Genomic DNA, 18,840 nt, shown 5'->3' with positions numbered 1-18,840 from the left:
GAAACTGGCGATTTGAAAGAACAGTGAATTCCAGGCAGTGGGGATGGCATGAGTAATGAAAGAGAGGCGAGAAGGCAAGTGAAGTGAGCTTGGGAGGAGCAGGTGAAGAGAGGAGATGTGTAAGGAGGACAGAGCTGGTGGACAGTCTTGTAGCCACAATGGTCAGGAGTTTCTTCTTGATGCTAAGGGTTCCGGCTAACAATCCCTCTCTCCCACCTTTCTCATTCCACCTACCAGCCCTACCTCTTTATTTTTGTCAGCTTTTCACTCTCAATTCCTTCCTTCCTTTCTTCCTCTCTCTTGCTGCCTTGTAGTACCTTCTCAGCGTGGCTCAGTGGAAAAGAGCCTGGGCTTCGGAGTCAGAGGTCATGAGTTCGACTCCTGGCTCTGCCACTTGTCAGCTGTGTGACTGTGGGCAAGTCACTTAACTTCTCTGTGCCTCAGTTCCCTCATTTGTAAAATGGGGATTAACTGTGAGCCTCACGTGGGACAACCTGATTACCCTGTATCTCGCCCAGCGCTTAGAACAGTGCTTGGCTTGGCACATAGTAAGCGCTTAACAAATACCAACATTATTATTATTCTCTGTTTCCTCATTCCTCATTTTCCTCATCTTCACCTCTCTTCCCCCTCTACTCCATCCTTGCCCCCCCCCCCCCCCGGAAAAAACCTAGTGGCAAAAGACATATGTACTCTGAGCCCCAGTGGCATGAACTGGCCATAATGACCTGACTAAAGCTACACATTGGTGTTATCGGTGCTAGTAACAGCTACGGGGACCTGTGTTCGTAGGATAGGAAGTGTCTCTGCCTCTTTGAAGAACAGTGGGGACCTAAAGCAGAAACAGCAGAGATATACCCCTTCAGGCCATGAGGGGAACCGAGGTGCAAGGGGCACAGTAGGGAACCTGAATGGTGGTCTGAAGGGACTTCTGAATTCTCTATCCAGGGAAACCAGTGGAGCAAGATTCAGGAGAACACCAGATAGTCGCGCTGTGGTTCCAGCTTCTAATCACTTTCCTTCCTAGGGTTATGCACTCACTCTCTCTCGGCCCTCTCGCCTATTGTTGTCTCTCTCCTCCCTTCTCCCCGAACCTTCTCCTCTCCAACCTCCGTCATACCCGCAGTATGAAGGGAAGAATCAGTCTGGTCGTATCCTAAAACAGCATTCAGTTTGTTTAGCATAATGAGAGGTAGAAACTGTGAGCTGCAGCTGAAAATAAAGTTTTCAGTTAGTGTGGGCATTTTTTTTTTCACCTAATGCTGCCAGCATTCTTTTTGTTGACAAAAAAAATCATTTTCGACACTGGCAGAATGGAAGATGAGTATCAGATTATAAATCAATTTCCATCATACTGTGATATTGCGCTTAATAGCTGACGAATTACCTTTTGGTCTAAATGTTATTACAATCTGTTGCTGGATGGATTGGTGGTATAGCAAAGTAAGGACTCTTAGTTGAGGTTGGGGGCTTAAACCCTCCCCTCCCGCCCCCAACATGGAAGTTGTTGGGGCAGTGTCACGAACAACTCTGCTCTTTATTGTGTCAGAAAGAGGGAGGGTTTGTGTTTCTTCACTTTATTCCTTAAAACTAATATTGGCTAATGAACTTCATCTATTTACAGTTTATCTAAAGAGCTACTGTTTTATTTAGAGAATGACAGTTTCCTCTAACAATGACTATACCAAGGGGGATTATTTTTATGTTGTATCTTTTTTCCATATGTTCTTAGTTAGAAAATGTATAACTTCTTAAAAACTCTGACAACATATCCAAATATTGATTTGCATTCAAATTTGAATATTCCATTTTGTGATTGGGGAGCTGAATCTATGTTCCAATGACTACAGTATGCTGCCGTGCGGATTAAGTCCATGTGCCTCCAGTATGCTCCTTCCTGACTTAAAAGAATTTCAATCAATAAGCCATTTTCTTCTTTACCTTACTTATCATCACAGCTTTCAGGTCATTCTTCTAAAGAATGCAAGAACTAAGATTGTTCCAAAATGCTTCTGTTGGCTCCAGGTTGTTTGATGGTGTAGAAAAAGGTAACTTAGGGCCCTATTTGGTAGTTTGCTGAAATGGCATTCACTTTAAGTCCCTTGCGAGCTAAATCCGCCAGGTGTCTAACAGCGTTGTGTACAATGGTAGATTTGCCTCTAGCTAGCAGTACAATGAAGTCTACCCCATTCGTAGGTCACCACAACCTCCTGGAGATCTTCTATCAATGACCATATGAACCAAAAGATCATGCTGATTCCCTAAACAATAAAACCTCCTGCTATAATCAGTCAGCCTGCCAGTGGGATTGAGAACATTGTAATGAGTGCTGTAGACCAGCTTGAAATTGAAAGGATGGTGAGCCATTCTCCCTGTGGGCATTGTCCCAGATCTTTTCTCTCCTCCCCAAAGCCAGCATTTCTGTACACCTAATTTCCATGTCCCGTCATCGTCCCGTCATCACACAGAAAAGGAACATATATGTCTCCCTCATCTATTTTCCCCACACATCCAACTCCGTAGTAAACATATCACAAAGCGGGTTTGACCTTATGTTCAGTCGTCACATTTTTTTTATGGTATTTGTTAAGCGCTTACAATGTGCCAGGCACTGTTCTAAGTGCTGGAGTAGATACAAGATGATCGGGTTGGACACAGCTCCTGTCCCACTTAGGGCTCACAGACTTAATCCCCATTTTAGAGATGAGGGAACTGAGGCTCAGAGGAGTTAACTGACTTGCCCAAGGTCACACAGCAGACACGAGGCAGAGCTGGGATTAGAACCCATGAACTTCTGACTGCCAGGCCCCTGCTCTAGCTACTAGGCCACGTGCCGGATAGAAAGGTGATAGTGTGAACCAAACTTGCTTATATATCTCCTTTTCCAAACTCAAATTTTTCCGATTCTCCCCGCTCCCCCCGCCCCCCGTCCTCCCAAAACTCCACACACAGTATAGTACAGTTCCCGATATCCTAAATGCAGAGCGATTAAATCCACACTTCCTCAGGCACCCGTAGCCCGTAAAGACTTCAAAACTCTTCTCCCCCATGTAACTCTCTTGCATTCTCACACTTAATCTTTTGAAAAGTAGCTTTCCAAGCATCGAAGTCCCTACCTAACAAAAAACAAGTGAAACATTTGCTCGAGGGAGTGGTCTTCCTTTAAACAAATGATTTGTAAAAGAAAAAAAAGCAAAAAACCCCCCAAAAAACCAAATTTCCTTTTTTTTCCTTTTAAAATGAGATAACTTCACACCCCCTCTCTCCCCTGGGGTATTTTTCTTATTCTCACGGAGGCCTCGAGGAAAAGAGACAGTTGGATTAGATTCTCTGCAACAAGCCAGACAATTTCAAGAATTGCTGAGAGAAGGGGTTTAGATTAGTAACATCAAACTTGGACAGATGAGGTTCAACCTGTGAAGCCACTCCAACACAGTTATGAACTTCTCCCCGCAAGAGAGACATGCATACAATTTCACAACAGAGATCATTCAGTCTGACCTAGCGAATGGTACTATTATCGTCGATAATAATAATAATCCCGATTCTGCATACACTTAGACAAACACAAGGGTGCACCCTTCCCCAGCACATTCATGCAAAAACTTTTCTCCATCTAGCTGAAATTGTGACCCTCTCACACATCTTTCAGAGGTGAATATCAGGTTGCCGCGTGAGCTCTCTGCCTAGGGCAAACACTGATCTCTCATGAGGGCTGGGATTGATGCCTGCCACTTTGGAAATTTGGTTAATATTGATTTAAATACATCCTTTAGTCACCATGATTGTCCCAGTCCCCCATAAGTACCCCAGTTCTCCATCCAAGATACTTGATGCCCCAGGATCCTGGGAGGTCCCTGCTCATGATTGCACTTTACAGCTTCCCCTCCCCATCTGAGGAATCCTTCTCTGCCCCTCACGGGGCTCTCATAAAGTAGCTTCCATAGAGCCACAGAAGGACTCACTCCTTTACTAGGCAAACCCAGTTCCGTCCCCGGTTGGTTAGCCCTGAGCCGACCGACCTGGTCTGTGACTGAATTTCCCAGCATCCTCCGCTTCGATACCCAGGCTTGGATCAACTCCCCTGGTCCCCGAGCTCACGGGGTCAGAGAGGTGAATGTGATCAGTTCTCTGACCAAGAGGGACAGGCATCACCGATAAGTCACACGTTCCTGTCAGCACTGCCGCCCAGATGCTCTCTGGGGTAGGGGTCGGCCCTCTTCCCTCTCAGAGTTAGCAGACACATTCCCTGCTTACAAGGAGCTTGCAGTGGTGTCCTTGTGCTTCCTGGACGTTGTCTTTGATTCCCTGAGCTCTTCCCTAAGGCAGTGTCTCATCTCGCTTTCCAAAGATACTGCAAGCCTTCCATTAAGGCCCTGCATAATCACTGCCATCTTCTTAGGTGTTGTGGCCTTGCTCCTTGGGGTGGATAGTGCTTCTTATGGCAAATTAGTGGGCCTTCCCTGGGCAGGGAATGTGTCTGTTATATTGTTGTATTGGACTCTCCCTAGTGCTTAGTATACAGTGCTCTGCATGCAGTCAGCGCTCAATAAATATAATTGACTGACTGGCTTCCATCCTCCTGGATCCTATGCCTTGATACTTGGATCCCTAGGCACGAGCCTACCTGGAATTCTGCCCTCCTGGCTCCAGGACCAATGCCTTCAATCCCTCCAGGCTTGGACTCTCCCACAGTCCTAGCCTTCTTTTCCCTCTCGATTCCAGATTCCCAGGGCCCCCACCAGGCTCCCGACCAGTAGGACAATGTTTAGGGACTATTTCTTTTCCAGAGTGGGCAGGGAAGGTGTCTGTTTACTGTTGTATTGTGCTTTCCCAAGTGCTTAGTACAGAGTTTTGCTCACAGTAAGCGCTCAATAAATATTATTGAGTGAATGAATGAAAGAGCTGGTGAAAGGATATGGTTCTACTGGAATCTGATAGTCTCTCTAGTATCCTTTGTCACTTAACCTAACCCTCCTTAGGGGATCCTGGAGTCGGTCCAATTTTGACCCAGATTTCAGAATTCACGCTTGCATCCAAATATCTGTCTAGGCCGAGAAATGGTGAGTCGATCATCTTTGCCTCCCTAGTTATTTTTCTGCCATCTGCATAATGCTGCCTTTCAAGCCCCCCACCTTCCCCAACCCACAGTCTTCAAGGTAGGAGAATTAGATCAAAGATGGTGTGCTAGTCCAGTGTTGTTTGACAGTCTGAGTTTTGTCTCTCATGCCGGATCCTCGACTTTGTTAATTGAGCTTGGAAATAAAAGTTGTAAGAAGAATTAAGTGGCTTGGTGTCAGAAGTAGGCGGCAAGGTAGATATTGTAAAATGAAGAATATTTAAATTCATTCATTCATTCAATAGTATTTATTGAGCGCTTACTATGTGCAGAGCACTGTACTAAGCGCTTGGGATGAACAAGTCGGCAACAGATAGAGACAGTCCCTGCCGTTTGACGGGCTTACAGTCTAATCGGGGGAGACGGACAGACAAGAACAATGGCACTAAACAGCGTCAAGGGGAAGAACATCTCGTAAAAACAATGGCAACTAAATAGAATCAAGGCGATGTACAATTCATTAACAAAATAAATAGGGTAACGAAAATATATACAGTTGAGCGGACGGGTACAGTGCTGTGGGGATGGGAAGGGAGAGGTGGAGGAGCAGAGGGAAAAGGGGAAAATGAGGCTTTAGCTGCGGAGAGGTAAAGGGGGGATGGCAGAGGGAGTAGAGGGGGAAGAGGAGCTCAGTCTGGGAAGGCCTCTTGGAGGAGGTGATTTTTAAATATCATTTGAACTGGATGATTTGTCCTCAGAATTTTGTGCAGTGCTCTTCCACCTATCTGATGCTATCCCAGGGAATTGACGAGCACTCTAGGAGATTGCTTTGTTATTTTTGATAGCTTTACCAAGTGAGTTATCACAGTGGCTTTGGGCACTGACAGCAGTTGCTACTCAAGATTTTAGCATGTAAGAACTTTAGAGTCCTCAGGATGGAAGTATGGATTTCCTAACTTAGTAATTGTTTTCATTCCGAGCTGATGCTAAAGAAAAAGGTAGCTAGACAAGGGACTGGAGAAAGGAAGAAGAGACCAAATTAGGTGTAAAAGAAATTGTCATACCACATTAGCTTTGCAGCTGTGGCAGAAAGAGCAAGTACAAGTTATCAAAATGAGGAATTTAAGAAAAAGATCAGGCTTATTCTGTGTATACCACTTGAACTAAACCCTTGTTGGCCAGAAGTTTTGTATGGCTGCTGTGCATGGTCTGCTATGTTGACTCTTAAGATTCTGAAGTGAACCCCGCCCTGTGGGAATTGGGAAGTAAGCACGTTCTGGAATCTGCTTCAGGACACTTGGCTCCTTTAGACCCATCTCTCCCCCCACCCCCCCTACTCTTTTTTTTACTCTTTTTTCCTTTGTTTTAGTGAAGTTACCCGGCTCTGTCATTGTCAGCTGTGTGACCTTGGGCAAGTCACCTAACTTCTCTGTGCCTCAGTGCTTGGCAGATAGCGCTAAACAAGTGCTATTATTATTATTATTGATGGCACCCAAGTCAGTCAGTCAATCAGTGGTATTTACTGCATTGATTGACTGCATGCAGAGCACTGTACTAAATGCTTGGGAGACGGCAGTAGAGCCAGTCATGCTCCTGCTCTCAAGGAGTTCATATTAATGGCTGTTCTCCCCCTATAGACTGTAAGCTTGTTGTGGGCAGGGAATGTGTCAGTTATATTGTGTTGTACTCTTCCAAGTGCTTAGTACAGTGCTTTGCATGCAGTAAACGCTCAATAAATACTGCTGATGATGATGGTGATGATGATGAGTACAATCTAGGTGGTGAGACAGACATTAAAATAGGTTACTGGTAGATTACAGGTACAGCATTCTGCACACAGTGAGTGCTCAGTAAGGGTACTATTGATTGCTCTTCATAAGTGCTCTGGGGACAGAGGTGGGCCATGGATTCGAGTGCATAGATGTTGCAGAAGGGAGGGAAGATAGGGTGGGGAGATGAGAGATTAGTCAGAAAGGCTTTCTGGAGATATCTTTTAATAGGACTTTGAAGATGGGGAGTGTTGGCTGATCAAGAATACCAAACACCCCTTTGCTGACCTCTTTTCCTCTATTTAGATGTGTGAAAACCGCTGAATGGTCAGCTGGCCATCCTAGTTTATACACACCTGTCCTTGGGTTTAGCGACAGGGCATGGGGCAAGTCTGAAGATGGTTCACTCCTAGACTGCATGTCGGGATCAAAGTTAATCTTAGGCCAAAATATGCTGTCCACCTAGATAGCAATCTTTCTAGCATACAACGTGTTGGATTCAGTCAGTCAGTCCAACATATCTAATGAATGCTTAGAGTCAGAGCAGTGTACTCTGAACTTGGGAACCGAGTTGGAAGGTACATTCCGTGCCCACAGGGAGCTTACAGTCTAGAGGAGAAGCTGGCAGCCTAGAGGATTATTTTCTGAATTTGAATGTTTCCATTGTCCTTATGCTTAACAGAAAGTCTCCCAAATCATAGTGTGGTATACTGAACAGCCATACAAGTTGAACCATCATCTTTCACCTCCCCTGTCTTTTCTGTTTTCCCTTCCTTCTCTGTCATTCATGCACTTGAGTCTGTAAGCACCACTCTCACCCCCGAGCACCTGGGTGCAGATCTTTATACTGCTTTCCCTACCTGTCATTTATTTCACTGTCTGCCTCCTGTGCTAGATTGTAAACTCCTTGAAGGACGGGATTGTGTCGACTTACTCTCTTGCACTCTCCCAAATGCTTAGTACAGTTCTCTGCATTCAGTAAGTGCTCAATAAGTACCATTGATTGATGGGTATTATTCATTCATTCATTCAATAGTACTTATTGAGCACTTACTATGTGCAGAGCACTGTACTAAGCGCTTGGAATGAACAAGTCGGCAACAGATAGAGACAGTCCCTGCCGTTTGACGGGCTTACAGTCTATTCAGTGGGTCACGTTCGATTTTAATAATAATGATTGTGCTATTTGTTAAGCACTTTATGCCAGACACTGTACTAAGCACTGGAGGAAATAAAAGATAATCATATCCATCACACGCCCTTTCCCACAGTCTAGCTTTCCAGTAGACTTATTGTGATTAGTTGGTGAAGGCTTGAAGGTAACTCAGCTTATACCCTCTTTACATGAATTTCCCTTAGTGCATATTAAAAGATGAATTTCTGATACAGAAAATAAAACAGAGCATTGGTTTTGGGGAGGGTAGTGCAGTGAGAAAAAGAAATGGTATCAGACAGGGTTTCCCTATCGTTAGACTTCTTTAGATCTTTCTATAAAACTTGAATCTTAGTAAAGCTTAAATGTATCCAAGAAGAGCTCTGCGGAGGCAACGCAGCATTGCTTTCCAGTATATCAGGGGTTTTGTTTTGATGAGCAATACTGGCAGATCAATAGCCGTCTGCCTTAGAGATTTGAGCTGGAGGAGAGAATGATGAAACAAGTCTTTCTCAAAAGTAGACCTTACTGAAAAGGAATAACATTTAAGTCAGTTTGGAAAGATCAATTAAAGGAAGAAATAAAAAGCAAAATTACGTGGTTTTTTTTTTCAATTGCCGAGTGCTAAAGTCTCGTATTTGTATGTTACATTTAACTTTGCTAGGCAGTAATTTAGGTGTCCTGATTTTTTGAAGGTCAGATTGATAGAGTCTTTTTATTAAGTTATAATTTTGGTAAATAAAAATATCCTGACTTGTGCTGGGAAAGAGAATAGGTTCAGCACAGCACTGACATCAACACAGGGAGATTTGGGTTGAAAGGCAAGGGGGTCAGGGAGAAGCCCAGATGAGTGGAGCTGAGGTAGAAGGCAGATCACTTAGCTAAAACCGGCCTCCTCCTGCTCCACTGGCCTCTTCCCCAGGAAATTTTCCCTTGCCGTCGCATAGCCAAAGCAGCGTGGCTTAATAGAAAGAGCAAAGTCTTGGGAATCAGGACCTGGGCTCTCATCTCGACTCTGCCCCTTGTCTGCTGTGTGACCTAGGGCAAGTCCCTCATCCGCTCTTTGCCTCCCCCGTTGCTCATTTGTTAAGTGGGGATTAAATAGCCTGTCTCCATCCCCGTTAGAATGTGGGACAGAAACTGTAACTGATCTGATTGTATGCTATCTACCCCAGGGCTTAGCAGAATGCTTGGCACATAGTAAGCACTTGAATTCTACTGCTACTATTATTAGTATTATAATTATTGTAATTGTTAGGCTGTGGCCTTTGATTGTTTGGAAACTTCTGCCCATGTTCCCAGTAACCAGTCAGTATCCCTTTTGCGTTAATATTGTTGATGTTTCCAGTTTGTTTAATGGTCAGAGATTTTAGAGTTGGAAAACATTTTGCTTCTCTAGCATTTATTTCCCAACCAATTAAAAATCATGTTATACACAATGGGTTTATTAGTGTCTGACTAATCAGATTTTAAGCACTACTAAATCCTGAATTTGCACCTTTACCATTGGCACACCATCAAGAGGTTTTCACCCATGGAAAAATAAGTTATGTATCCAAATTTTTTCTCTCTATCCTAGTTATACTCCTTTGCACTGCCATTTTTTTGGTGTTCGCACATTTGAAAAAATTGTCAAATCTTCTCTTTCTTCCCGTAGTTATTTATATTTATCTCCTCTAATCCTCTCATATGTCTCTTCCTTCATCTGTGTGGCTCTTCTTTGAAGTGCTTAAAAATGGAATACAGTGTTTCAGATCCCATCATTCTCACCAGAGTTGTGGAGAGATGAAATCAGTAGTGGAAGGTATACCACTTCCTTCCTGCTTCTCTTTGGTTGCTGTCATGAAAATGATTTCATTGATTTTGCTGGGATATCACATCGAAAGCCTGAAATATAATTTTTAGTCCCCTATCCCTCCCAAATCTCTCTGGACTTTGTCTTTTCTGGTTTTCTTTTGCCTAAACTGATTTTCTCCTCTTATTTCTCTTTTGTAATTTATTTCAGTGGAATCTCATTTTATTGTTTTGTGGTCTATCCCTAAGTCTATTTATATATATTTTTTCTTTTACCTGCCAAGAGCCTTTGAAAACTTCAGTGTAGAATCCCCTGTATATTTCATGGTTCTGTTTATCCACTTTCTCAGGCAGCATGGTCTAGTGGAAAGAGCACAGGCCTGGGGAATCAGAGGACCTGGGTTGTAATTCATTCCGCCTCTGCCACTTGCCTTGGGTAAGTCTTCTGACTTCTCTATGCGTCTGTTTCTTCATCTGTAAAATGGGAGTGAAATACCGGTTCTCCCTCCGATTTAGGCTGTGAGCCCCATATGAGACTGGGACTGTGTCCGACTTGATTTTCTTTTTATCCACACCAGCGTTTAATACAGTAATAACAATAATAATGATGGCATTTGTTAAGCACTTACTATGTGCAAAGCACAGTTCTAAGCGCTGGGAGGGATACAAGGTGATCAGGTTGTCCCACGTGGGGCTCAAGAGTCTTAATTCCCATTTTACAGAGGAAGTAACTGAGGCACAAATAATTTAAGTGACTTGCCCAGAGTAACCCAGCTGACAAGTGGTGGAGCCAAGGATTAGAACCCATGGCCTCTGACTCCCAAGCCCGGGCTCATTCCTCTGAGCCATGCTGCTCCAGGTGTACTTGGCACCTAGTAAGCCCTTAACAAATACCACAGTTGTTGTTGTTGTGATTCCTAGTAATATAAATGTAAATTAAAACCGGCTCAGACATCTACAATACCACCTCTGTCGCCCACCTCCTAACTCTGACTGTTACGGGTAGTTTTCATTGTCTGGGGACTGCATTCTTATCCAGCCCAACTTGAAGCAGTTTTGCGAGTGAAACATCACCGAGAACTGGATCCAGAGCTTTTTAAAAATCAAGCATTTGGCATCTGGCCTGGGCCTTTGTGGAAGAGATCTTCTCGAGGGAACAGGCGCGCCTAGGTTCCTATAAAAGCCTTTCTTCATTGAGTGAGGTCTCAACTTTCTCCTTCCCACCCAGTGAGGGCCTTCACGGGTCCCAAACACCTGGGTCCTCGGTCTGATTTGACTTCAACGAGGTTCTAGATAGCCCAGAGTGATTGCTCCTCATTCTCTCTTGGTGTCCCAGGATCCCAAGAGCACTTCCTCCCTCAGGTCCTTCTCAGGACTGGTTCTCTCATGGATCTCTTTGATGCAACCCGTGGACAGGGCCCAGCTCTCCAGGCTCCAGGTGCTTGAAACTGGCCCCTTTTAGCCTTCTCTAGTAATACTAGTAATAATAGTATTTGTTAAACACTTACCATGTGCCAAGGACTGTACTAAGCGCTGGGGTAGACACAAGATAATCAGGACCCACATGGGGCTAGCAAAAGTAGGGAGAACAAGTATTGAACCCCCATTTTGCCAATGTGGAAACTGAGGCACAGAGAAATGAAGTGATTTGCCCAAGGTCACACAGCAGACAAGTAGCGAAGCCGGGAGTAGAACCCAGATCCTCTGACTCCCAGGCCCATGCTCTTTCCACTAGGCCACACTGCTTCTCTGAGAGTGTTCCACCTAGAAATCATGTTCCCTCTCTTGTTTTCTGCTTCAGTGTTAATATGCAGTTTTTTTCCAAAAGAACAGAAAAGGTTCTGCGTGAAATGCTTTACTCAGCTCAACCAAATTTTCATGTCTAGGGGAACACTTTGGAGGCGCTAGTCTTCTTGTCTTTTATAATTTAAACTTTTAAACTACGCAAAGAGGCTAATGAGTTGTGATCAAACTAAATCTGGAACTGCAACATAGGTGACCGCTATGGGGCAACCACTTTGAAGAGATGAAACCCAGGATTACATTTCGACAACATTTTTGCTGTATCTACACAGTACAAAAAGAAGTGGAGATATATATTAGTAAGAATAATAATAATGGTGGTATTTAGACTAAGGTCCTTGTCTAGACTGTAAATTCCTTGTGATTAGGGAACATGTCTACCATCTCTTCTTTTGTACTCTCCCAAGGGATTAGGACAGTGCTCTGCACACAGAAAGTGTTCAAATACCATTGCTTGATGGATTATTAAGCATTTCCTAGGTGCTAAGCACTGGGGTGGATACAATGCAGCCAGATCAGTTACAGTCCCTGCCCTACACAGTACTCCCAGTGTAAGAGGAAGGGAGAGCAACTATTTAATCCCAATTTTACAGATGAGGAAACTGAGGCACAGCACAGTTAGGTGACTTGCCCAAGGCCACACAGCACTCAGGTTAATGCTTGGATTAGCTGGGATTAGAACCTGGATCTCCTGACTCTGTCCTGAACTCTTTCCACGAGGCAACGCCGCCTCCAATTTGGCAGTTACCTAGTTATTAATAATAATAATAAAAATAATGATGGTACTTGTTAAGCACTTACTATGTGCAAAGCAGTGTTCTAAATTCATTTCATCCATGTAGACAGATGAGAGATAGAGACAGACCAAAGAAAGGCGGACACATAGAGAGGCGGACATGCTGAGGAGGAGCACAAATCAGAGACACTTTCTCCCAGGTGATCTTCCTCTGACAGTGGCAGCAGCGTGACTAGTGGGAAGAGCACGGGCCGGGGAGTCAGAAGTCATGGGTTCTATTGCTGCCTCTCCACTTAACTTTTGTGTTACCTTGGGCAGGTCATTTCACTTCTCTTTGCCTCAGTTCCCTCATCTGTAAAGTGGGGATTAAAACTGTCAGCCCCTTGTGGGGTATGGACTGAGGCCAAACTGATTAGCTTGTATCTACCCCAGTGTCTAGTGCCAGGCACATATTAAGCCCTTAACAAATACCATTAACAAAAAAAAGGGTAGTTGAGCCCATCTCTCCCTCTCCCCCCCCTTCCTCTTCCCCCCAATCAGCCCAGTTTTGTTTTTTTTTAACATCTGCTCCAATCTGAAAAAAACATAGCAGATACTGCCGCCCCTGGCTTCCCATGATTCCATGTTTCTTGTCTGGTGGAGCTACCTGAAAAATGCTTGTCTCTTCCTCCTGGTATGGACTGGAATGACCGCTCTTAACTACAGCAACAGGAAGACCAACAGATTCTTGAATGTGAGGAATCTTGCCCAGCTGGTGTTCTTGAGCGGTTCAGCCAAAAAAGAGAAAGTTAGAAATCTGACTGCTCCACCGTCAACAGCCCATTTAGCTTATTGCAATCTGGCCATCTACATCCTCAGATGATGACAGCATATCCCCTGTGACTGGGCGAGAGGTGTACTTGCCTCCCCTCCTCGAGGCATCTCTGGACACAGTCCCAAAACGATCCTCTGTACCTCTTGCTGTTTCCCCTGGCTCGTAGCCACGTATTCAGAATTAGCTCATTCCTGGCAGGTCATGGTTTCGAGCTGTTTCTGTAGTTGCTTCGCACCCTCTCTGTCCGCATCCATCTGCTGTTCCAAGGTCCCAGAACTGCCTGGGGAAAAATCCTCAAAAAGTGCCTCCCCCCACCATCAGTCCTTTCTCTGCCCACCATCAGGATGGGTGAGGGACACCTCTGTCAGAGTCTGGCAAATGAGAGGGGCCTGTTCCCTTCCTCCCTCTGCCCCTGGTTCCAGTTCTGACTCTGTGAAGTACTCATCCTGACCCTCTTCCATGGGCAACCCCTTCCTTGTGCCAGAACCAGCCTGTTTTTAACCTCCGCAGCCTGCTGTCATTCACCTTCCAGCCCAGCTCTGACAGTCAGTGTTTGGCCCTGTCTACTTCATCATTCTCTTACAAACTCCTCTTCATATCTACCAAACGATCACTCCCCCCACCTTCAAAGTCTTGTTAAAACCACATTCTTCCAAGAGGCCTTCCCTGACTGAGCCCTGATTTCCTCTTCTCCCACACTGGCTTCTGTGTCACTCTTTTCTTTGGATTTGCACCCTTTATTCATCCCTCCTTTAGCCCCACAGGATTTACGTAAAATCTGTAGTTCACGTATATTAATGTCGGTCTCACCCTTTAGACTGGAAGCTCCTTGCGGGCAGGGAATGTGTCTGCCAACTCTGTTATATTGTACTCTTCCAAGAGCATAGTACCATGCTCTGCACACAGTAAGTGCTCAGTAAGTACCATTTGATGATGGTGGTGGTTTCAAAAGGGGAAAAAAAAATTTGCAGCCCTTTGACCGTTTCTTCCCCCCCCCACCCTCCCCACCTTGGGTTTTCTTCTGCCCTCCAGTAGCCATTTGTGACATTGCTTCTATCAACGTTTTTTTTTTTCCTCTTGGAAGCAAATTGCTTACTGGTTAACCGTTTTAAAGTTCTGGAATGTCACCAACCGCCAGATCAGGGTCATGCGAGTTGATCCCACCAACGGATACCAAATGTGACATTTCCGAAGGTGTTCATTCATTTATGAGTTCATTCAGTTGTATTTATCGAGCGCTTACGGTGTGCAGAGCACCGGACTAAGCACTGGGGAGAGTACAGTACAACAATAAACAGACACATTCCCTTCCTACAACAAGCTTACAGTCTAGAGAGGAGACAGACATTAATATAAATAACAAATTACAGATACGTACATAAGGGCTGTGGGGCTGGGAGGAAGGGATGAATAAAGGGAGCCAGTCAGGGGGACGCAGAGGGAGAAGAGGAAAGGGGACCTTAGTCAGGGAAGGCCCCTTGGAGGAGATGTGCCTTCAATAAGGCTTCGAAATGTGTATGTGTGTGTGTGGGGGGGGGCGAGTAATTGTCAACCCTAAATCCTGGCCGAAATAGCCTCTGAAGTCACTTTAGGAGGGGACCTCTGACCCCTGTTAGCTTCTGCTGTGTCCTAAAGCCCTCCAGTTCCCAGGGCAGACAAATTTAGGTATCTCTGCCTAACACACCTCAAATCCTTGCATCTAATCGCTGTCACAACCCATGATCTCACACACTCATGTCTCTTTGAAAGCATGGGGGATCTTTGTGGACTCACTTATCTCCCCTGTCCCTGGGCTGGTTACAGGAAGCTTGTGGAGAAAGTGCTCCTTCCTCCTCCTGCAGCTTTCCAGGCCACTGTGTCTCCCCTCAGGCAAATACCAAGATCAGAGGTCTCAGGCTTAATAGTGTTTTGGCAGGTATTCTTAATCAGGTGACATGGGATTCTGGTCTAAACTGCCTTTCCCCAGATGTAATACTTCTCCCCCAGGACCCTCTGTACTTCCCTTTGGGATGCCCGGCTTACCTTCCTCAGATTCTTCCCCTCTTCTCTCAGGACGTCCCAGGTTCCAGTCAAGACCTGTCCGAGTCTTTTAGATGACATGGCCATTCTGCGTTGGTTCTCCCCCTCAGGGGCAGGAGCCTCGCTTCTCCGAAGTCCCGATCTGTGGACCCCTAAACCTTCTGAGTCTTGACCCCGACATGGGTCGTCTTTGATCCTTCCCGGGGTCATAGCTCCAAGCTTTTGCTTGTCCTAACTGTTCTTTCTCTTTTCAAAAATGACTGAGGGTCTCTTACCCCAACTAACTGGTTCCCCTTTGTCCTCCCCAATCCTTTCTTCTGGCTCAGCTCCGAGTTAATACCCTGTAAGGCATTAGTAGTTGCTCAGTTGAACTTCCGTCAGGGAGAGGCACTTCAGAGTCCATCTCCTGCATTCCTTTTGCCCCTCCTGAGTGTGGGAGCTATTAAATATGAGCTCCACGCCAAGCTTCCTCCAAGATCCAGCCATTCTTGTTTGCTTAATCTCCGCCTGGGGCGGGGTGAGTGTTTTGACTACCCGGGTTTTGCTCAGCCGAACACTAGGCCAGCTGCATGAGCACATGGGGTAAGGCATCAAACCCTGGGGTGCTTGTATTGGGCCACGGTTGGGATGAGGGCTGTGTGTTGTACTTCCATAGGATGGCATTGTTCTCTGCCTCAGGTTTGTGCTCTTGAAACTTTTCCATTTACTGACACTTCCCCTACCTAGAACCATGGAAATCCCAGGGACCAGTGGCAGCAACAGCAGCTCCTTCAGCCCCCCAGCAAGCGCAAGGAGCCAGGCTGCTGCCTGAGGTGGGGAATGGATGTGCCCGTTGCATCTTTCTCCTTTTTTTCCTCTGCCGTGGTCAGCTGTCTTGTGAGCTTCAGACAGCTTCACATGTGCAGTGTGAGTTTGATATGCCTGCCCTAAAAGATTCTTGGATCTTCCTTACGGCAGTTATTATTTAACATAAATTGAGATTTATATCATTTTACATAAATTATTTACTGGTGTCACATGGCTTGATGCGTCAGATGAATATTTTTCATAAGCTGTCAATTGCCAATTATTGCTGTGTTTGTAGAGAGGGTTCTTGGTCATAAAAGATGGACTTTATCTTTACATGTTCTGTTGTTTTATCAGTGTTTCCACTCTATTCTAGAGAATTGGGAAGCAGTGTGGTCTAGTGGCTGGAGCACAGGCCTGGGAGCCAGTAGGGCCTGGGTTCTAGTCCTTGCTCTGCCACCTGTCTGCTGTGTGGCTTTGGGAAGTCACTTCATATCTCTGCGCTTGTTACTTCATCTAGAAAATGGGGATTAAGACTGGGAGCCTGGGGTTGGGCATGGACTGTGTCCATCCTGATTAGCTTGGATCTATCCTAGCGCTTAGTACAGCGCCTGGCACACGGTGAACGCTTACTTTAAAAAAAACAATGCCCCGAACTGTCGATTCAATGGTTAGAGCAATTCCTCTGGGAATCAGGAGACCTGGGTCTTAGTCCTGGTTCTGCATGCTGAGATCGAGTCCTCAGCGGTGAAGGTTTCGACCAAAGAACCATCTAGAGCGTTCTGTGAGATGGACGGGCCCAGCAGAAATCCTGGAAAAAAAGCTGGCCTATATGGGAGGCAGAGGTTTCAGTCGGCAGCAGGGTAGCTGACTTCCAGGTCGTGGTGCCACAGTCCAGCATTGGCACCGTGCTGCAGTCACTTTTGGCCGTAAGTGGGTCCTGGACATAAAATGCCTTTGCGTGTGTTTCCTAGTGTGTTGCACCCCTGCCCGCCCACTCACTCATTGCACTCCATGCCCCAGCAGGAACTCGACTGGCAGGAATGAGAGCGTGACTGTCTTGTCTTCTATGCTGTCGAGTCATCTCCGACTCATAGCGCTGCCCTGGATGTGTCTCTCCCAGAGCGCCCCACCTCTATCTGCAGTCGTTCTGGTAGTGTATCCGTAGAGTTTTCATGGTCAAAATCTGCAAGTGGCTTACCATTGCCTCTTTCCACGCAGTAAAGTTGAGTCTCCGCCCTCAACTCTCTCCCGTGCCGCTGCTGCCCAGCACAGGTGAGATTTGACTTGTAGCAGATTGCCTGCTCCTCGCTAGCCACTGCCCAAGCTAGGAATGGAATGGCTATGCCTCTGCTTGACTCTCCCGCCTGTAGTTGAGACTGGTAGAGTACTGGAAACACTCCAGGTGCCACCCCAAGAGGGGGAAGAGAGTGAATGGCACTGGGCAAACCACTGGTGCTATAATCATTTCCTCCACGCAGGTTCTCCTTCTTGAAGTCTCAGGATGGAGGCCCATCTGTTGTTCACAATGGGAGGCTCCAACGTCAAACTAGTATCAGGAGGTGTTTTTTTTAATTTTTAATTTTTTTTATGACTACTGCGAAAAGAGAGAGTCACTGTTGGGGGATTTACCGCAGAAATTGAGCCATTATAATAAATATCGAAGCAGCTTACTTTTTGTTGGGTATATTCATTGAAGCCATAAACAACAGTGCTACTATTAGTGAGTGTTCAAAGTTACAAATGACAACCACAGCAGTAGTCATTACTGAGGCCAAGGTGCTGAGAGTGATAGTCTCTGTTTTACAGCCAGGTTCCTAGTATCAATTACGGAAGTTTTGCTACGAATGTATTTTGTATTTTATCGTACTATCCTAATTGAATCCCCCTTGACGAAGCCTTATTTTAACTGAAAAGATGGCCCCGGGCTTTCCCCCACTAATTTGTTGAATCGGAGCGAAAGAGATCGGAACGGTGTGTGTAGGGGTCTGGGGATAATTGTAATGTGCGACCTTATATCCGGCTTGCCTGTGGTATTTCTTTTTTGTAATTTATAAAGCAATCTTAAAAGCATTTTAAGCTGCACTCTGAGAATTAAATTTTACTTCTAAAATAATAAGCAATAATCAATCCAAGAAGTTCCAAACATCAGCTCTCATTTTGTAATGCAGAAGCTTCACTGTGATATAAAACCTTATGACATTTTAATTAGGAAAATAGATCATGGAACTCCATATGATGGAATAAATTTTTCAGGCACCGCTGCTTGGGTATATTGCATGTTCTACTAAATTGGAATGAAAAATACATTAAAACTTGCCGAAATTAGATCTGCTTTTAAAGTCGAGAAGAAGCCGGGTCAGGAGAGGGGAGGGGAGGTTCCATGAGTATCTGTAAGGAGAAAACCGCAAGCAGTACTTGGAGATGGGGGAGTCAGGCCACTTGGTTTATATGCCACTTTTTCCATTTCTGTACTTACAGGCAAAGGAGAAGATAGCGATGTACTCAGCATCAATGCCGACACATACGACAGTGACATAGAAGGCCTGTGCCCCGAAGAAGCAGCTACTCCAGATGTACCAGAACACGTCAGAAGCGGAGCTGGTCAAATCGATGACCTCCAGAAGGACATTGAGAGAAGCGTAAACGAGATATTGGGACTGGCAGAGTGCAGCCCAAAGGAGACCAAAGCAGCAACCGCCCTAACTGTTCCTCCCTCCGAAGATGTTCAGCCTTCCGCCCAGCAGCTGGAACTCCTGGAGCTTGAGATGAGGGCCAGGGCTATTAAGGCCCTAATGAAAGCTGGCGATGTAAAAAAAATAGCCTAAGGTTATTTCATTTTACTTTGTTTTTGCGGTTTGTTTCGAAGAGAGTGATGACAGTTTTTGGTTCTCGTTTGACGTTTCT

At 45.4% G+C, this 18,840-nt stretch overlaps 1 protein-coding gene across 2 annotated transcripts in view; it reads left to right on the top strand.

The window, feature by feature from the left end:
- Positions 1 to 18,840, top strand: part of CAAP1 (caspase activity and apoptosis inhibitor 1) — a 56,696-nt gene that overhangs the window by 33,201 nt on the left and 4,655 nt on the right. Inside the window, exon 6 of one of the 2 annotated variants that reach the window (XM_029055809.2) lies at positions 18,415 to 18,762. In XM_029055809.2, coding sequence (XP_028911642.1) covers positions 18,415 to 18,761 — 347 coding nt within the window. In that variant the 3' untranslated portion in view covers position 18,762. Of the gene's footprint in view, positions 1 to 18,414; positions 18,818 to 18,840 lie in introns of those variants that run through there. The other variant, XM_029055808.2, reaches the window with a different exon arrangement.

This window comes from Ornithorhynchus anatinus, chromosome X5, assembly GCF_004115215.2.
Source record: "Ornithorhynchus anatinus isolate Pmale09 chromosome X5, mOrnAna1.pri.v4, whole genome shotgun sequence".
In the NCBI taxonomy this organism is placed as follows: Eukaryota; Metazoa; Chordata; class Mammalia; order Monotremata; family Ornithorhynchidae; genus Ornithorhynchus; species Ornithorhynchus anatinus.
Note: the sequence above shows the minus strand (reverse complement) of the source record. Positions and strands in the feature narration are given on the sequence as shown.